Source organism: Schistocerca piceifrons, chromosome 1, assembly GCF_021461385.2.
Source record: "Schistocerca piceifrons isolate TAMUIC-IGC-003096 chromosome 1, iqSchPice1.1, whole genome shotgun sequence".
In the NCBI taxonomy this organism is placed as follows: domain Eukaryota; kingdom Metazoa; phylum Arthropoda; class Insecta; order Orthoptera; family Acrididae; genus Schistocerca; species Schistocerca piceifrons.
This window is the reverse complement of record NC_060138.1, coordinates 1103690305-1103709595: the sequence shown is the minus strand read 5'-3', so window position 1 is coordinate 1103709595 and position 19291 is coordinate 1103690305. Positions and strand designations below refer to the sequence as shown.

At 43.7% G+C, this 19291-nt stretch overlaps 1 protein-coding gene across 1 annotated transcript in view; it reads left to right on the top strand.

Moving 5' to 3' along the window:
* The first annotated feature begins 3394 nt into the window (after window positions 1-3394).
* Window positions 3395-19291, top strand: part of LOC124798820 (putative inorganic phosphate cotransporter) — a 220710-nt gene continuing 204813 nt past the window's right edge. Inside the window, exon 1 of the mRNA XM_047262353.1 lies at window positions 3395-3465. Within this exon, the coding sequence (XP_047118309.1) occupies window positions 3438-3465 (28 nt within the window). The 5' untranslated portion in view covers window positions 3395-3437. The remainder of the gene's footprint in view (window positions 3466-19291) is intronic.

Genomic DNA, 19291 nt, shown 5'->3' with positions numbered 1-19291 from the left:
CATGTGCCACCTGTATCTTCTAAGATATAGGGTATGTTTTACTCTTCCATTTCAGGTTTCTAGGACGAATAAAATATGGCGAAATTCCTATGAATAGGGAGGCCTCATTATGGTGATCAGATACTGTCGAAGGCGACAGCAGAACTGGTGAACCTGCTCCGAGACATATAATGGAATGAGATGGCGCACGTTTCCCGTAACCCAGTGATCGTCAAATTGCGGCCCGAATAAATTATTCGTGTGGTCCATGATTCTCAACCGTGTGTTATAACAATATTATCTAGAAACTAACAGCCGAACCCAAAAACGTCAACCAACATTAGGAGTTTCTTAAGAGTGCTCACTAAAGCAAAACTAATTACAGACACAGTAATATTTTTAGATATGCTTCATTTTAATTGACAGTGAATTCGACCGCGAGTTATGTTGGCTACTGACATCAGGAGAAGAAGAGTAAGTAGCGCGGCCGCGTCGAGAGTGGAGGACGTGAGAGGAGGAATGTTTTCTTGTTTGTCTTTCAGTTCTGACAACCCAAGGGCGTGTGTGACTGTTACGATCACCTGTTATACGTAGTATAAATGTCAAATGGAAGGAACATAACACTGATAAGTCAAAACATTATGACCACTGCCCACCGCGGCGTTGCATGCCACCTGGTATCACTGCGGGCACGTGACGCGGTAAAAAAAATGGGTGTAAGCGGAACATACATGGACGGGGGATCACCCTAGCCAAGATGTGGGGGCCGGCCGCTGTGGCCGAGCGGTTCTAAGAGCTTCAGTCCGGAACCGCGCTGCCGCTACGATCGCATGTTCGAATCCTGCCTCAGGCATGGATGTGTGTGATGTCCTTAGGTTAGAAGGGTTTAAGAAGTTCTAAGTCTATTGGACTGATGACCTCCCATGTTAAGTCCCATAAGTCCCACAGTGCTTAGAGCCATTTGAAGATATGGGCTCCAAATGGGGAAACCCATTGAGCTAAGCGGCTTTGACAAAGGGTTGATCATTATTACGCAGAGCCTGTGAATGAGTATCTCGAAAACGGCGAAGCTGGTCGAATGTGATCGTGCTACTGTCGTGAACATCTACGGAGAATGGTAGGACAGTGAAACTTCCAATAGGTGCTCAATGGTCGGACGTCCACGGCTCTTCCCAGAACGAGTAGTTCGGAGGCTTGATTGCTCAGTAAAGTAGGATAGATGGTGATCTGTGGCATGTCTGCCGAAAGAGCACATTTCTGGTGCACGCAGAAGTGTTTCGAAGCGCAACGTTCGTCGCGCATTGTTGAATATTGAGCTCCGCAGCAGGCCACCCCTATATGTTCACATGTTGACCCAACGAGATCGTCAATTACGACTGAATGTGCACTGGACCGTCAGGAGTCGACTGTCGATTGATGGAAACGTGTCGGTCTTCGGGTGAATCACATTTTTGCTACCCTAAGCCGAGCGTCGCCATCGATGTGAGCGGCGGCCCGAAACGTGCAGCGCGCTGCGGACGCTGGTCGGTGGGAGCAGTGTTATGCTATGGGAGACATTCTCCTGCGCTTGCATGGGGCCTTTGGTGGTAATCGAAGACACGCTGACAGCTGCGAACCACGTGCATCCCTTCATGCTTGATGTCTTCCCCGACAGTGATGTCATCTTTCAGCAGAATAATTGTCCGTGTCTCAGAGCCATAACCGTGCTGCAATGGTTTGAGGAGCATTATAGTGAACCCACGATGCTGTCTCTCTACCAAATTCGCCAGATGTAAATACTCTGGAGCCTATGTGGATCGCTATCGGGCGCAGTCATCGCGTTCGCACTTCAGCGGCTCCTTATTTACACGAGTTACATATAATGCCAAATACCTCCACAAAGCTAGTAACAAACTGTCGGATCTCTGATACGCAATATCAGTGATGTAGCGCCCCAGCAAAACTATCTATAGCAATGGCGCGAAGACTGGCCGCTGGCCCCCAAGCACTGATCGTTAAAAGTCGACACTATTCGGAACACTTCGTGTATACAGTTCTGTTTCAGTTTCCTGCCACTCTGAGCGGCCTCGGTTTATTGTAATTGCTTGACGAAGTGTCATGTTGTCTGTGTCAGACGATGATTAACTGATTAATACCAGAAACTCGCCGAGCGAGGTGGCGCAGTGGTTAGCGCACTGGACTCGCATTCGGAAGGACGACGGTTCAATATCGCATCCGGCCGTCCTGATTTAGGTTTTCCGTGATTTCCCTAAATCGCTTCACGCAAATGCCGGGATGGTTCCTTTGAAAGGGCACGGCCGACTTCCTTCCCTAATCCTATGAGACCGATAACCTCGCTGTTTGGTCTCTTCCCCCAAAACAACCAACCAACCAACCAGAAATTCGACTTATATTTAATTGATATATTGAATGTGAGACACATTCATAAATGTTACTGTTTTGAGAGTCATTTTTCTTCTATTGACTGTGTTGTATTACAGGACCCCTAATTTAATTTCTTACTTCTTGCTACAAATCTATAACACATTTCAACATGACCGTCTCTACAACGCACACTGGCCAATTCATGTTACTTCCGTGTCAAAATTTATACAGTAGCAGTGGATCGGTACGAGTCGCGAACGCCCGTCAGTTGTCAGTACTAGAAGACAACGAATCATTCGCCTTCTTATTTCTAGTAAGCCTGCAGTGTTTGCGCTACTTGCCCCTCTGCCCCTAAACTGAGTGGATTGGTTCAAATGGTTCTGAGCACTATGGGACTCAACTGCTGAGGTCATTAGTCCCCTAGAACTTAGAACTAGTTAAACCTAAGTAACCTAAGGACATCACAAACATCCATGCCCGAGGCAGGATTCGAAACTGCGACCGTAGCGGTCTTGCGGTTCCAGACTGCAGCGCCTTTAACCGCACGGCCACTTCGGCCGGCTAACTGAGTGGACAACTTTACTTAGATCACGGGCAAATTCACCAACGACAATTAAAAGTAAGCACATTTTAAAATATTACTCTCTCTATAAGTACTTATTGTAACTGAGCAGAAAAAAGCTCTTAACGTCAGTCGATGTTTATGGATTCGGCTGTTATTTGCCACATGCGTATTACCGTAAAATTCGGCTGAGAACCGGGGGACGAACTAATATTTGATTCGGCACGCATGCGGCCCGCGGCCCGCAGTTCGAGGACCACTGACTTTGCCACCTGCAGGACTCGCGCAGTCCGAACACGCACCAGTGCATGCGCCCAGCGGAGCAAGTAATTGGCGAAAGGCTGCCCGGCGGCGATAGGAGCGGATAGGATAGCGTAGTGTAGGACAGCGTAGTGGCGCCGCTTTACCAGGTGGGAGGGGGGGGGGGGAGGTGAGGGGGGGCGGTGCGGTCGTCGCGGCTGTCCTGAGACTCGCGCAGTGTCACGACTGGGGCAGGCTGAGCAGGACGCCGCCGCAAAACACTCTCTCCACCATGGTGAAGCTCACGCCCACCGCCATACGTACGTACATCTCGTCTCACCTTACACTACTGCAGCTGTCTGCGTTCACAACCAAGCTATGCTTCGACTAGTGTCGCCGGCTCCCATCGACGTCCAAAATGTATCGGATTTCGTGTATCGAGTTCGACGCCGTCATGTCACCTGTTGCGTGTTACTACCACAACTAATGATAGGGTCGCTTTCGCGCCAATGCTCAACCACCGCACATAGCACACTTGTATCGAATGATGACGTTTGGAAGTTTAAAATGTATCGAACCAAGACGACATGCTAAGTGCGACAGGTTAATTATATAGCCCGTTCTTTGTAGTTCCACAAGTACTACTTCGTACCTCAGTTTCCTTCGGCTGTCGCACATAATGAAAAAAGAGCTAGCGATATTTGTCATCTGCTTTCTCCATTGAAGTGTCCATTATCCCACGGGACTACACCCACGTCCAAAATATATCAGGTCACTTACTACGTGTTCGACACAGCCACAAGTCAGTAGTAGTATATGACAAATTCATAACCAAAGACACAGTTGCTTTGGCGCCAGTGATAAACCAAACTTGTCCCTAGGGATCAGATATTACAGATCGAAACCTGTCGAACTAAAGCAACACAGGAAGGCGTGACTCCTTAATTATATAGTTAGATTTTAGATAATCCGGAATTAAAACAATGTGGATCAATTTCCTGTTGCTGTTACAACGAATGAGTGAAAAATTACTCGAACATGTTTTTGCTTCACAAGGTCGTTTTTCGCGAAATTGAAATAATTTGATGGTTTGAGAGGCTGGTAATTAAGCATGCGGCGCGCGAGTGAAACAGCGACTAATTTCCAATATCACATTAATACCGGAAATCAATGGCATTTATTTTTCAGTTTATGTACCAGCCTCATATTTTAAGGTATTGTGTATGATTTTCGGCCCACGAGTAAGTGAGAAAATACACAAGTTATCAATTGCAACCGTAGCAACCAACGAAGTTAAAGCTGTACCCGAAGCTGAGGTTTTCACGCCTCCTGTTCAGCTGTGCGGTAAAGTGTGATAGCTTAATGACGTAGTCACTTTTTTTTCAAATTTCCAAATTGATACATGGTAGCTCAGTTTCTTGTTGTAACTATCCGATGAAATAACGAGTAGTGGAATTTTTACTTTCTTAAGATCGCTTTTTTTCAGTCGAAATTAAATGGTTCAAATGGCTCTGAGCACTATGGGACTTAACATCTTAGGTCATCAGTCCCCTAGAACTTAGAACTACTTAAACCTAACTAACCTAAAGACATCACACACATCCATGCCCGAGGCAGGATTCGAACCTGCGACCGTAGCAGTCCCGCCATTCCGGACTGCAGCGCCTAGAACCGCAAGACCACCGCGGCCGGCAGTCGAAATTAAAAAAAAAAAGCTTGTTGGTTGACATATCAACATTTTTGTATCCCAATCTGTGACGTAAAATTCAAATTATTTTACGATCGCATTTAATGGCTTTCATTGTGCTTTTTTATGGTTCAAATGGCTCTGAACACTATGGGACTCAACTGCTGAGGTCATTAGTCCCCTAGAACTTAGAACTAGTTAAACCTAACTAACCTAAGGAAATCACAAACATCCATGCCCCAGGCAGGATTCGAACCTGCGACCGTAGCGGTCTTGCGGTTCCGGACTGCAGCGCCCTTAACCGCACGGCCACTTCGGCCGGCGTGCTTTTTTATGAGTTTAGTACTTTACGTATATTACAATACAGATCCTGAGTGAAAATTAATCTGAAAAATTCCGAAATGGTATTTTTTCCGTTATTTTTCGACCTGTTCGCATTTTCGTGGCTGCAACGCTAGCACAGTGTGAATGAAAAAGTTTTCCTGGTGGTGTGTGTGACGTACAGTTTAAAAGACAGGCGCATCTGAAATGAACTTGTCTGTTCTGAACCGGAACATATCGTTCTTCGTTCCTTCCTACACTGGCACTCACGGTAAACATTCCTTTCTGCCATACGTTGCTCAGCACGAAAGGGTGTAATTATAACATTTGCTTTTGTAATCCAGTCTTCTGTCCTTCCATTGAGTCACTATTTTTTTATTTGCAACTACTTCAGTCCTTAAGCGTTCGTACTGTCGATTTAGACAGCATAGGTTAATGCTATACAATAGGCAATTGCGCCAGCAGAGGGGTACCTGGTTCTGGACCGTCCAACAACACATACCAAACCATCCACAGTTTCTTACTTCTGTTCTCAGGAGGACGGAGACTGTCACCATGAACAGCATATAAATGAAATGAATTCGCGATTGCGAATATGGACAACCATCAGCTGTAGAACAGAATGACGACAATGAAAATTTGTGTTGGACTGGGACTCGATCGCGGATATCCCGCTTATCTTGAGCGGTCGTTTTACTATTTAACTATCCGTGCACGACTCCGCCCACTCTCATCCATATGTCGTCAACGATGCGTCTACAGCCTGTACGCCTATGTGTATTGCTATATATTTCCGTACAGGAGAAACATTTTACTTGGAAGTCGCTTGGCCGGTGTCGGCGAATAAATACGATATTGCTGTGCCTATGTTGCTTCGATTTATGATGCAAAATTCCTTTGGATATGAATGCATGATGGTTGCCCATATTCGCAAATGTAAATACATTTAACGTATTTCGTTATGTGGTATTCTTCCCGGTGTTGCAGTCTTCATGCCCAGCAGTGTAATTTTGTAAATCTCGTAACAATACCGAAATCGAAACAGAGAACGTCAAAGGCTGAATTGGATCAGTTATAGTGAAACGAGAAATTTCGGTTGAGAAATGTGAATGGCTATATAGTTGAAGACATTCAACTCAAAGAGTTTGGCTTTTGGAAACTAGTTGAACGCTAATATTGTACGACGAATTGAATTGCGCATCCACAGAGGATCGACTGCTTATTCACATTGTAAATCATTCGGTAGACTTAGAGAAAGCTTTAGACAATGTTAACTGGAATACTCTCTTTCAAATTCTGAAGGTGGCAGGGGTAAAAAACAGGGAGCGAAAGGCTATTTACAATTTGTACAGGAACCAGTTGGCAGTTACAAGAGTCGAGGGGCATGAAAGGGAAGCAGTGGTTGGGAAGGGAGTGAGACAGGGTTGTAGCCTCTCCCCGATGTTATTCAATCTGTATATTGGGCAAGCAGTAAAGGAAACAAATGAAAAATTTGGAGTAGATATTAAAATTCATGGAGAAGAACTAAAAACTTTGAGGTTAGCCGATGACATTGTAATTCTGTCAGAGACAGCAAAGGACTTAGAAGAGCAGTTGAACGGAATGGACAGTGTCTTGAAAGGAGGATATAAGATGAACATCAACAAAAGCAAAACGAGGATAATGGAATGTAGTCAAATTAAATCGGGTGATGCTGAGGGAATTAGATTAGGAAATGAGACACTTAAAGTAGTAAAGGAGTTTTGCTATTTAGGGAGTAAAATAACTGATGGTGGTCGAAGTAGAGAGTATATAAAATGTAGACTGGCAATGGCAAGGAAAGCGTTTCTGAAGAAGAGAAATTTGTTAACATCGAGTATAGATTTAAGTGTCAGAAAGTCGTTTCTGAAAGTATTTGTATGGAGTGTAACCACGTATGGAAGTGAAACATGGACTATAAATAGTTTGGACAAGAAGAGAATAGAAGCTTTCGAAATGTGGTGCTACAGAAGAATGCTGAAGATTAGATGGGTATATCACATAACTAATGAGGAGGTACTGAATACACTCCTGGAAATTGAAATAAGAACACCGTGAATTCATTGTCCCAGGAAGGGGAAACTTTATTGACACATTCCTGGGGTCAGATACATCACATGATCACACTGACAGAACCACAGGCACATAGACACAGGCAACAGAGCATGCACAATGTCGGCACTAGTACAGTGTATATCCACCTTTCGCAGCAATGCAGGCTACTATTCTCCCGTGGAGACGATCGTAGAGATGCTGGATGTAGTCCTGTGGAACGGCTTGCCATGCCATTTCCACCTGGCGCCTCAGTTGGACCAGCGTTCGTGCTGGACGTGCAGACCGCGTGAGACGACGCTTCATCCAGTCCCAAACATGCTCAATGGGGGACAGATCCGGAGATCTTGCCGGCCAGGGTAGTTGACTTACACCTTCTAGAGCACGTTGGGTGGCACGGGATAGTGCGGACGTGCATTGTCCTGTTGGAACAGCAAGTTCCCTTGCCGGTCTAGGAATGGTAGAACGATGGGTTCGATGACGGTTTGGATGTACCGTGCACTATTCAGTGTCCCCTCGACGATCACCAGTGGTGTACTGCCAGTGTAGGAGATCGCTCCCCACACCATGATGCCGGGTGTTGGCCCTGTGTGCCTCGGTCGTATGCAGTCCTGAGTGTGGCGCTCACCTGCACGGCGCCAAACACGCATACGACCATCATTGGCACCAAGGCAGAAGCGACTCTCATCGCTGAAGACGACACGTCTCCATTCGTCCCTCCACTCACGCCTGTCGCGACACCACTGGAGGCGGGCTGCACGATATTGGGGCGTGAGCGGAAGACAGCCTAACGGTGTGCGGGACCGTAGCCCAGCTTCATGGAGACGATTGCGAATGGTCCTTGCCGATACCCCAGGAGCAACAGTGTCCCTAATTTGCTGGGAAGTGGCGGTGCGGTCCCCTACGGCAGTGCGTAGGATCCTACGGTCTTGGCGTGCATCCGTGCGTCGCTGCGGTCCGGTCCCAGGTCGACGGGCACGTGCACCTTCCGCCGACCACTGGCGACAACATCGATGTACTGTGGAGACCTCACGCCCCACGTGTTGAGCAATTCGGCGGTACGTCCACCCGGCCTCCCGCATGTCCACTATACGCCCTCGCTCAAAGTCCGTCAACTGCACATACGGTTCACGTCCACGCTGTCGCGGCATGCTACCAGTGTTAAAGACTGCGATGGAGCTCCGTATGCCACGGCAAACTGGCTGACACTGATGGCGGCGGTGCACAAATGCTGCGCAGCTAGCGCCATTCGACGGCCAACACCGCGGTTCCTGGTGTGTCCGCTGTGCCGTGCGTGTGATCATTGCTTGTACAGCCCTCTCGCAGTGTCCGGAGCAAGTATGGTGGGTCTGACACACCGGTGTCAATGTGTTCTTTTTTCCATTTCCAGGAGTGTAGAATTGGGGAGAAGAGGAGTTTGTGGCACAACTTGACAAAAAGAAGGGACCTGTTGGTAGGACATGTTTGAGGCATCAAGGGATCACAAATTTAGCATTGGAGGGCAGCGTGGAGGGTAAAAATCGTAGAGGGAGACCAAGAGATGAATACACTAAGCAGATTCAGAAGGATGTGGGCTGCAGTACGTAATGGGAGATGAAGAAGCTTGGACAGGATAGAGTAGCATGGAGAGCTGCGTCAAACCAGTCTCAGGACTGAAGTCCACAACAACAACAAGTCATTCGGAGATACATGACAGCATACAATAACTGAGAAGTTCGCTAATAACAGTACAAATTAAAGTGAAAAATCTTTGTCCACACCGTTGTAAAAAAAGAGAGAAAATAGACACTGTAGGACTGACAACACACATATACAGTAATGTTAGTAGCGTGCTTTTCACCGAACTTGTTGTCGTATCAGTAAACACTTGTTCAAATAATAGCTGCGCGCTACACTTCATACGTTCCTAGCGGCGTAGGACGAGCAGATACGAACTTGGCCTTGTTAGGTAGAATGGAAGAGAAATTACAGTAGAAATGATAACTCGACAATGAGTCGCACCAGTTGGGCTTTCGATGGTATCAGCGTTTGCTGCAATTGCTTCAGTATTCACGGCCCACTGGCACTATCTTCGCATTAACTACAAGTTTACTTCAGGTAGCGATCAAGGTTCAGTGAAGGCCGTCAATAAGTCAGCTGCATCTGCCGGCCTCCGTGGAGTAGTGGTAAAGCGCGACAGGTCGCGGACTCGAATCCCGGTGGAATCAATGAAATGTTTCCGCCTGCCTTTAAGCTAAACTGCACCTCTCAGTGATGTGAAGATTCGCTAGGAACGAAACGTGGTCCGAATCCGACGTTAGAAAGTGTGTCCGCTTTCCCCGCTTGGGCTACTAGGTTGGGTTAGAGACACACATGTTGCCAAAGAGGCGCCCAGTTGAAAGACTTGCACCAGACTACTGAACTACACGAAATTGTTGGCTATATACAGTTGGCTGACAAACAGTAACTTTCTCATTTACGTGACTACAGATGTATTACGCCATGCTATGATTATAATAAACAATACGAGGTTTACAAGCTGATAATATCGCGATATACAGGGTGTTACAAAAAGGTACGGCCAAACTTTCAGGAAACATTCCTCACACACAAATAAAGAAAAGAGCTCATTTTAGTTTCGTCAGTATGTACTGTACTTCCTCGATTCACCGCCAGTTGGCCCAATTGAAGGAAGGTAATGTTGACTTCGGTGCTTGTGTTGACATGCGACTCATTGCTCTACAGTACTAGCATCAAGCACATCAGTACGTAGCATCAACAGATTAGTGTTCATCACGAACGTGGTTTTGCAGTCAGTGCAATGTTTACAAATGCGGAGTTGGCAGATTCCCATTTGATGTATGGATTAGCACGGGGCAATAGCCGTGGCGCGGTACGTTTGTATCGAGACAGATTTCCAGAACGAAGGTGTCCCGACAGGAAGACGTTCGAAGCAATTGATCGGTGTCTTAGGAAGCACGGAACATTCCAGTCTATGACTCGCGACTGGGGAAGACCTAGAACGACGAGTACACCTGCAATGGACAAGGCAATTCTTCGTGCAGTTGACGATAACCCCAATGTCAGCGTTAGAGAAGTTGCTGCTGTACAAGGTAACGTTGACCACGTCACTGTATGGAGAGTGCTACGGGAGAACCAGTTGTTTCCGTACCATGTACAGAGTGTGCAGGCACTATCAGCAGCTGATTGGCCTCCACGGGTACACTTTGCGAACGGTTCATCCAACAATGTGTCAATCCTCATTTCAGTGCAAATGTTCTATTCACGGACGAGGCTTCATTCCAACGTGATCAAATTGTATATTTTCACAATCAACATGTGTGGGCTGACGAGAATCCGCACGCAATTGTGCAATCACGTCATCAACACAGATTTTCTGTGAACGTTTGGGCAGGCATTGTTGGTGATGTCTTGATTGGGCCCCATGTTATTCCACCTACGCTCAATGGAACACGTTATCATGATTTCATACGGGATACTCTACCTGTGCTGCTAGAACATGTGCCTTTACAAATACGACACAACATGTGGTTCAAGCACGATGGAGCTCCTGCACATTTCAGTCGAAGTGTTCGAACGTTTCTCAACAACAGATTCGGTGACCGATGGATTGGTAGAGGCGGACCAATTCCATGGCCTCCGCGCTCTCCTGACCTCAACCCTCTTGACTTTCATTTATGGGGGCAGCTCTTGTCTACGCAAACCCGGTACCAAATGTAGAGACTCTTTGTGCTCGTATTGTGGACGGCTGTGATACAATACGCCACTCTCCAGGGCTGCATCAGCGCATCAGGGATTCCATGCGACGGAGGGTGGCTGCATGTGTCCTCGCTAACGGAGGACATTTTGAACATTTCCTGTAAGTGTTTGAAGTCACGCTGGTACGTTCTGTTGCTGTGTGTTTCCATTCCATGATTAATGTGATTTGAAGAGAAGTAATAAAATAAGCTCTAACATGGAAAGTAAGCGTTTCCGGACACATGTCCACATAACATATTTTCTTTCTTTGTGTGTGAGGAATGTTTCCCGAAAGTTTGGCCGTTCCTTTTTGTAACACCCTGTAGACTTGTACCTTCGTTGTTATTGTTAGTGATAGTCACATGACATTGCTGTCATTCGCATTACAGACAAAAGTAGATTCTTAGAAGAACATAAGGGTTTTTAACGACTCTAGGATGCCTAAAACTGTTAATGATTAATTTAATCTTGCACTGTTGCACAGTTTCGGCGCTAGACCATTTTCAAGTACCAGGATACGTTTCTTAGTCCTTTTATGATTAAATATTTCTGATGGAACGTATTGACGCCTTCTATTAATATTAAATATTTGCCATCGTAGGTATTTTATCATCAAAGAGTTAAGAATCGCATCCATCCTGGAAAAGGCCTAAGGCCGAAAATGTACACAGTACAAAAATAAAATAAAAATTAATAGTTGCAGGCGTCATGGACGCATGCAACAAATTCGCAGCGACTTTGACCTAGGATCGAAGAAAATAACACGAGAATGTAACAAAAAAGTCCGAAAGAGGACGTACAGAAAATAAACATAAAACGCAAACATACCCAAAAGAAATTATGGCATGCTTCAAATCAATGGAATCTGTCAAGCTGCAAATAAAATTACGCTTTTATCTCTAAAATGTTGAGAAAAGAAGACACGACCACAGATTTATTAGCCATTCCAAAAGTTTTCTGTCACCACCAAAAACAAAGGGCAATTTCGCTATCAGTTTATCAACCACGATCTTGTTAGCAAAGTTGGTGCGGTCTTCAAATATATGCGTACGGATTAATCATAAGCCAGAAGCGCCGTATACTGTCCAGTCCTCTCACTAGAGGGACATTTAATCCGTCAGATGGATGTTTCCAATTCTCTATATTCGAAAATTATTTCAGGAATACTGACGTTAGCATCCACAAAGCGAATTGGTAGTGATGGAGAGTGCCAGCCTGGAATGTGGACTACAGATATTTTATACGATGCAGAATTCTTAGATACTTCTAGAAGTGAGTAATAAAAAGCAATTCTCTGGGATACAATAAGATTTTCGCGTCGCCTGTAAAATTTAGTTGTTGAGGCACGACATGTCTCAAAACGGACAAACTCATTTATGTCAAAACTGATAATTTTTGAACCTTGCCCCCCCCCCCCCCCCCCCTATTCCCCCGCGCAAACTTTTCTGCTGACGTCCATGAATACCGATCTAGCTGGATAAAGAAAATTATGTAGACGCATGGTTTAATACATGCGATCGATCCTGGAAGACACCGCGACGATTTAAGAATTTTACTAATGAAATTGAAACCCTCATCAGGCACAGACAATATCCAGTCGCAAAACTCCTTATGTGATATTAAATCTTCAAAAAATTTCATCGCACAGCTAATTTCCTGTCATATTTTCAGAGTTCGAATCAACAAAATTGTGCCATGTATGTCCGTAATAGCTTGATTATTAGTCGTTAATTATTTTATTATCTTTGTCTAATCTTGCAATCTCTAATAATGATATTGCATCGTTATCTCGGAGGAACGGCAGATTGCTTAAGCAGGGAACAGACAATTTACTTCAAAGAGAATATTTGCCGCTTCATAAGTACCATGAGTCGAAATCACGTTCGATATGACCGTCCGTTAGTGGTAAACACTCTGTCTGAAAAATGTGTCACTCGTGTTAGTGAGCCACGCACATGACAAATTAAACAGAACACATACTTGTCTCAGTTTTGGCATCACGCTGTTTGTATTCTGGCACACGGGACATACAAAATATGGTAATTTCGTTATTCCGCGAAGATACGATGGTTGTATTTACTTGGGACTGATTTCAATAGATATATACAAGACGGAAGTATCACTAGCTGTCTAAATTTATTCCATAGTAAAATTTGGCGTTCACAAGTTAGCATGAAAATTTACGCACAAATTGGCACAGATACAGAACCAAAATCTCCCACACCTAAAACAAGACACACCACCTGCTCATTTGCGTAGCTGCATAAAATATTTCTCATTTATGAAGTTGCATTTGCTTTAGATTATTTGCACGGAATGTTATAATGACTGAAAAAAGAGACCTTTACAAGTCGTTTAACATAATTATGCGCTTCCATATATTAATGGTACATTTACACTGATGAGTATAGTAGTATATAAAAGGGGCAAAAGCTGTTTTGTAACACCAGTACGTTATCTTTACTTTTGCCGTAGTCCGTAAAATCAGTTGCAATAACATAAAAATAATGTTCATAGTTGCAGTGATTCTTCCTCAGTTGCTAGCTCAAAGTCTTTTACCTTGTTATTTCACCTAAGTGTATTAGGCATCTTCGGTAGTCAACAAAGGAACCGAAGGAACGTCAGTGTAAACATTTTGTTTTGAGATATGTAGTGCTTCATGGCACCACATTTAGGTTACCTAAATGTTTACGTTGCTTTCAAATACAAGAATGCGATTTAGCAGTTAATTTTGAGCTTGTTGTGCTTTGTGTGGATCCAATGAAACTTGTGTAAGCATTTTAGCCTCACAATTCCTTTGAACAGCACGGTTGAGTCATTTTAGTAAATAATGAATAGAAATAAATAATAATAATAGAATTCAGTTACAAAAGTAATAGTCATTCCCATCGAAAAAATACACAGTACTGGAACAGCGTATACTCAAAACATCGAACAAGAAATAGCACAACTAAACTATTAAATCATAAATCAAGTTGGCGAGTTTTTGTATTTAGGGTATTTGGATGAAACGAAAAGGAAAAGAGTTCCGACGTGCTTTTGGCACGCTAAATGAAAATGAAAGCTTCCGGCATCTCTGAGACGGAAAGTTTTCAATCATTGCGTGTGAACTCTTCTGACAAATGACAGTGAAACTGAGCACTTAACGTGAAATTAATTCAAAAATTGAGCCTTTCTGAGCGAGTAACTGAGAAGTGCATGTTGGGAATAACTGAGAGAGACAGGAGACCACACGAACTGCTTAGAGAAAAGACTGCAGTGAAAGGCGTGATGAATGCAATGAAAATGAAACGATGAGGCATCGTGTAGTTGTGAATTTGATAACAGAGACAAATTTGGTGGCACAAATTGTAGACGATATCATGGCTTTAATATAAACATGTTGAAATGAACGTATGTTGCAGTAGCTACGCAGAAATGAAGAGGCTTAAACAGGATAGACTAACGCGATAAGCTGCACCTTCGTATTGAGGATCACAACACCATTTTTTTACGAATCCGTAAACAGAAACACTGAACGACACATATCTTATGAACAGTAGTCCGTTTTTTTTATTAAATCTGTAAGTGAAAGCCCCAGTCTCAGAGCTTAGAATTTTATTGTGTTTCTTATTACGACCTGATAGAGCAGTCGTACTTAACGAATATTATCATCAATCATTTTAGTCATCAACCATTCGACATTCACTACTGAATGAAGGCTACCACCACACTATTCAGTGCAATACTCACTTCATATATCTGCATCCATATCACCATTGCGTGTTTCCTAATGTGATCTACCCACATTTCATACCTCCCGGAAACAGTCAAAGAACTTCCCTGACCTACGTTACACCATTTCACCTAGTTGGATGTTTCGCCTGCTTCCATTTAATTTTAATTAATGTCTGTTGGAAATACCTCGCTGTACAAACGTTGGTCGTGAAGGAAAGTGAAAAACGGAAGGTGCGAGCGTGGAGACGTTTTGAACTAGTCGAATAAGTGTAACAAGACAGTAAATGATGAGAAATGAAACGGCTAGGCAGATAAGATATGAGCAAACTCTAAATGATAACTTTGTGGAAAGCAGATTAAGATGATATGGGCACGTGAAGAGAGTGGATGAGAAGACGTGAACTAGAAAGAGTCGCTAGATGAAGGTTATGGGCAAGAGAGGAAGGGGAAAGCCAAGGGATGAAAGGGCTAGAAGCAGTGGAGGGAAGTATTCGGAAGTCAGAAGAAAATTAGCCCAGAATGGCGACAGAGAGGTAGTGGGAAGAATGCAGAAGATGGAAAGGCTTGCGATACAAACAGACCATTCCAGAGGCGAGAAAATGCACAGCATGATCGCGATAATGGTGATGATAAGTCTTCCAATCCAGTAGGTTCTCTTATCTATTTAATTCATCTCCAGACTGTCAGTCTATCCTCAATTTGGCAGTAGTATAGTACGGAATTGTTTCTAACGCCTTTCAGAACGCAAGGAATACGATGTCAGCTTGGCCGTCCTTATCGACTGCCGCCTGGGTCTGGTGGACATACAACGCGAGTTGAGTTTCAGATGGTCCTTAGTTGTGGAATCCATGTTGGTCCTCACAGAGGAGATTCTTGGTCTCAAAAAAAGATCATAATGCTTGCGCATAAAACAAGTTGCATAATCCTACAACAGCGTCAATGGTATAGGCCTACAGGTCTGTGCACACGACAACTATTCTTGAAAATGGAACTGACAAGCCCCCTTTTCCAGAAACGAACTACAAACTCGGAATATGTCAAGGATGGGGAAGGAAATCGGCCCTGCCCTTTCAGAGGAACCATCCCAGAATTTGCCTGCAGCGATTTCGGGAAATCATGGAAAACCTAAATCTGGATGGCCTGGCGCGGATTTGAACCGTTGTCCTTCTGTAATCGCTTAGAACGCTTCCCTGCTCCAGCGGCCTATGACAAACTGCTACTGGAAAGACAGCAAGTTCTCTCGTGTAATCTGTATACCGTACATCTAAGGTGTCAGAAGTGATTTCAACGCTTCACCGGTAGATTTCCAACACTCCTCGAGCGGCAAAGGCAAACGATTCGCCGAAGGACCTATGACAAACTGCTAATAGAAGGTCAGCAAGTTCTCTCGCGTAATATGTATACCGTACATCTAAGGCGTCAGAAGTGATTTCAACGCTTCACCGGTAGATTTGCAACATGCCTCGAGCAATCCTGTGAAAGGAAGCGGCAAAGGCAAACGATTCGCCGAAGGACCTTGCCCAGAGCGGATACTCGGGGTTCCCTCACCGCTCCACGATTTACGTCATGAGAATGCAGCCAGTGTTCCACCTGCTGCTCGCTATTGTGCAACTCCGCTACATGAACTGCAGCCTCCACTTTCAAGGGGGAGGCCTCAGAGACGGCCAACCGACTCGGCTCATACTGGGCACGTCGCTTTTGTAAAACCTAAAATGAAAGACTGCTAAGATATTTTGGCTCAACATCCCTCCGGGTTTGAGGAAACCTAGCCTAAACTTCAAGCTGCGCAATCGACTCGAAGTTGACTGGATCGATAGGTAATTTTTCATCATATGTGGGGTCCGCAAAGGCACATTTTCCTAGAAATCGAGGAAAGAAACCGTTAGAGCTGCCGCTCACATGCCAAACAGGAAAAATCTGACGTAATAACCAAGTCATCTAGTTGGGAATCAGAGAAATAGTGTTAGATTCTCAAATGAAACAGGCTCTAGCTTTTTTTAAAAAAATTGTATTTGTTTCCGTATCGAAACTGGTAGGAATAGGAGGGTAAATAAGGTAATCAATGAGGAATAAATAACAGACGAATAAATTATTACGCAAATTAATTTCTCAAGCGACTTGTATTAGTAAATAATTAAAATTTGAAGCACCAATTATTCAGGCTATATTATCTCATGCGTGGTACTTATTAAAATTAATTCCGAAAAAGAAATATTGTTAAATGTAAATCAAGTCTGTTTCCTGCCAAATCTTCGGAAGGAACGATGTAGTTGTGCGAAGATTGCATTCATTAGATATTCTTGGTGCCGCGAATATATTTGCTTCGAATGTTTGTATGACAAGTACAATCCAAGTAGTTACTCGAAAGAAAGTGAGGACATGTAACAGAGTGAGTAAAAGAGCGATTGTAAGGCGAACAGGATTAAAATTTTAATTCTTTACTGACCCGGGTCGTTTGAGAAGTTTCTTTGCTTACGTTGTTGTTATTCCTTATTCTTTACTTTATTAACCCTCCTAGTCCTGTCGGTTTCGACACAGAAAAAATACAAATTTCTACACCACCGACACTTCCGTTGTACAGTGTTTTCCTTATGGTTACACAAGCGGCAGTCGTAGCAGTTTCTTTCCTCGATTTCTAGGACAATATGCGTTTGCACATATGACGATGAAAAATGCTCAGTTTCTAGTTATCTATCGATCCCTGCAATTTTCAGTTGCTTGTGCGTCGTGAGCTTTACAGGTGGTTTTCTCAAAAGCGGAGGGATGTTGAGCCAAAATATCTTAGAGTATTACAGTAACTGCCAATTTTTATTTTGGGGGCGTCTAATTACAGTTGAATGAAACAATTTCTTGAGCCGTACACTTTTCGCCTTTATTGTTTGCAAATCATCTTCAGTGGCAGATTTCGCGCCTGTTGGTCTACTTGTTGTTTTTTCTTTCCTTTGTTATCGCTGTCCATCTTGTTATAACTGCCGCTTGAAACTTTGTTTTCAGACTTCACAGCACTAGGAACTGAACACTCGTTTTGATATTATACGCAACTGAGGACGACAGTCACAAAATTTGAAGCTGTATCGTAGAGTCTTTCTTACACAAGCGACCTGCCAAATATGAGTCGAATCATTTTGGGTATTAATAACCGCTTCGGCTGTATTTAGTCATTTAATATTGGATCACTACCGGTTTCGTGCCACTAAAAGTCACATCTTCATGTGAACATGTGATTAAAACACTGGAGAGGAGAAGCCCGGAATCTTTTTACCCAACATTCGTTATCCGTACGCGGTTCCGTATAGATCGGAGAAGCTATCACTATGGCCCGATATGTTTTGGATCCATCAAATATATTGGAAACTGGCAGATTTTAGTCTATGACATACCGTCTTTTTGCGCCGTATTGTTTTGACAGACAACAGAATGTTGGGTAAAAAGATTCTGAGCTTTTCCGCTCTAATGTTTTAATTATATTTTCACCGGAAGACATGGCATTTAGTGCCACGAAACCGGTAGTGATCCAGTAATAAAGGACTAAAAACAGCTGAAGCTGTCATTAATACCCAAGATGAATACTCATAGCTGTGGTTGCCCCAACTACAATATTGTATGTTGAACCGATTCAGTTGGCCGTGTCTGAGGCGTTCCCCTTGTCAGTGAAGCTTAAATGACGGCTGATTGATCCACTCACATTCACACACAGAGAAATCAATAGTGTTTGATTGTGACAACGGCTTCCACAAGTAGAATAGTAAAGGTAAGGAGGGCAAGATTTACCGTAAAAGTAAAGTATGGGGATAAAACCAGAATATTTTAGGTAATTCTGTTTCACTGTCAGTTTATGTTATTCGCGGTTTGGCCTCCAGATCAACATAAAGCCAAAGCATACCTTTTGCAGCATCACTAATATCATACACCTGCAATTGTCAAACGACAACGATTCAAGTCAATCAGTTGTGGCGCTGCACATTTTTTTTCTATTTTTTGGTATTCGGAGCGCACACAGTATAACATTGACAGCACATCTACAAAAAATTTCAAATAATTACACTTAAGGGCATAGCAGCTATTAACATACCATAACAATATTCTGAAGGTGGCAGGGTTAAAATACAGGAAGCGAAAGGCTATTTACAATTTTTACAGAAACCAGATGGCAGTTATAAGTGTCGAGGGACATGAAAGGGAAGCAGTGGTTGGGAAGGGAGTGAGACAGTTTTGTAGCCTATCCCCGATGTTATTCAATCTGTATATTGAGCAAGCAGTAAAGGAAACAAAAGAAAAATTCGGAGTAGGTATCCATGGAGAAGAAATAAAAACTTTGAGGTTCGCCGATGACATTGTAATTCTGTCAGAGACAGCAAACGATTTGGAAGAGCAGTTGAAGGGAATGGACAGTGTTTTGAAAGGAGGATATAAGAGGAACATCAACAAAAGCAAAATGAGGATAATGGAATGTTGTCAAATTAAGTCGGGTGATGCTGAGGGTATTAGATTAGGAAATGAGACACTTAAAGTAGTAAAGGAGTTTTGCTATTTGGGGAGCAAAATAACTGACGATGATCGGAGTAGAGAGGATATAAAATGTAAACTGGCAATGGCAAGGAAAGCGTTTCTGA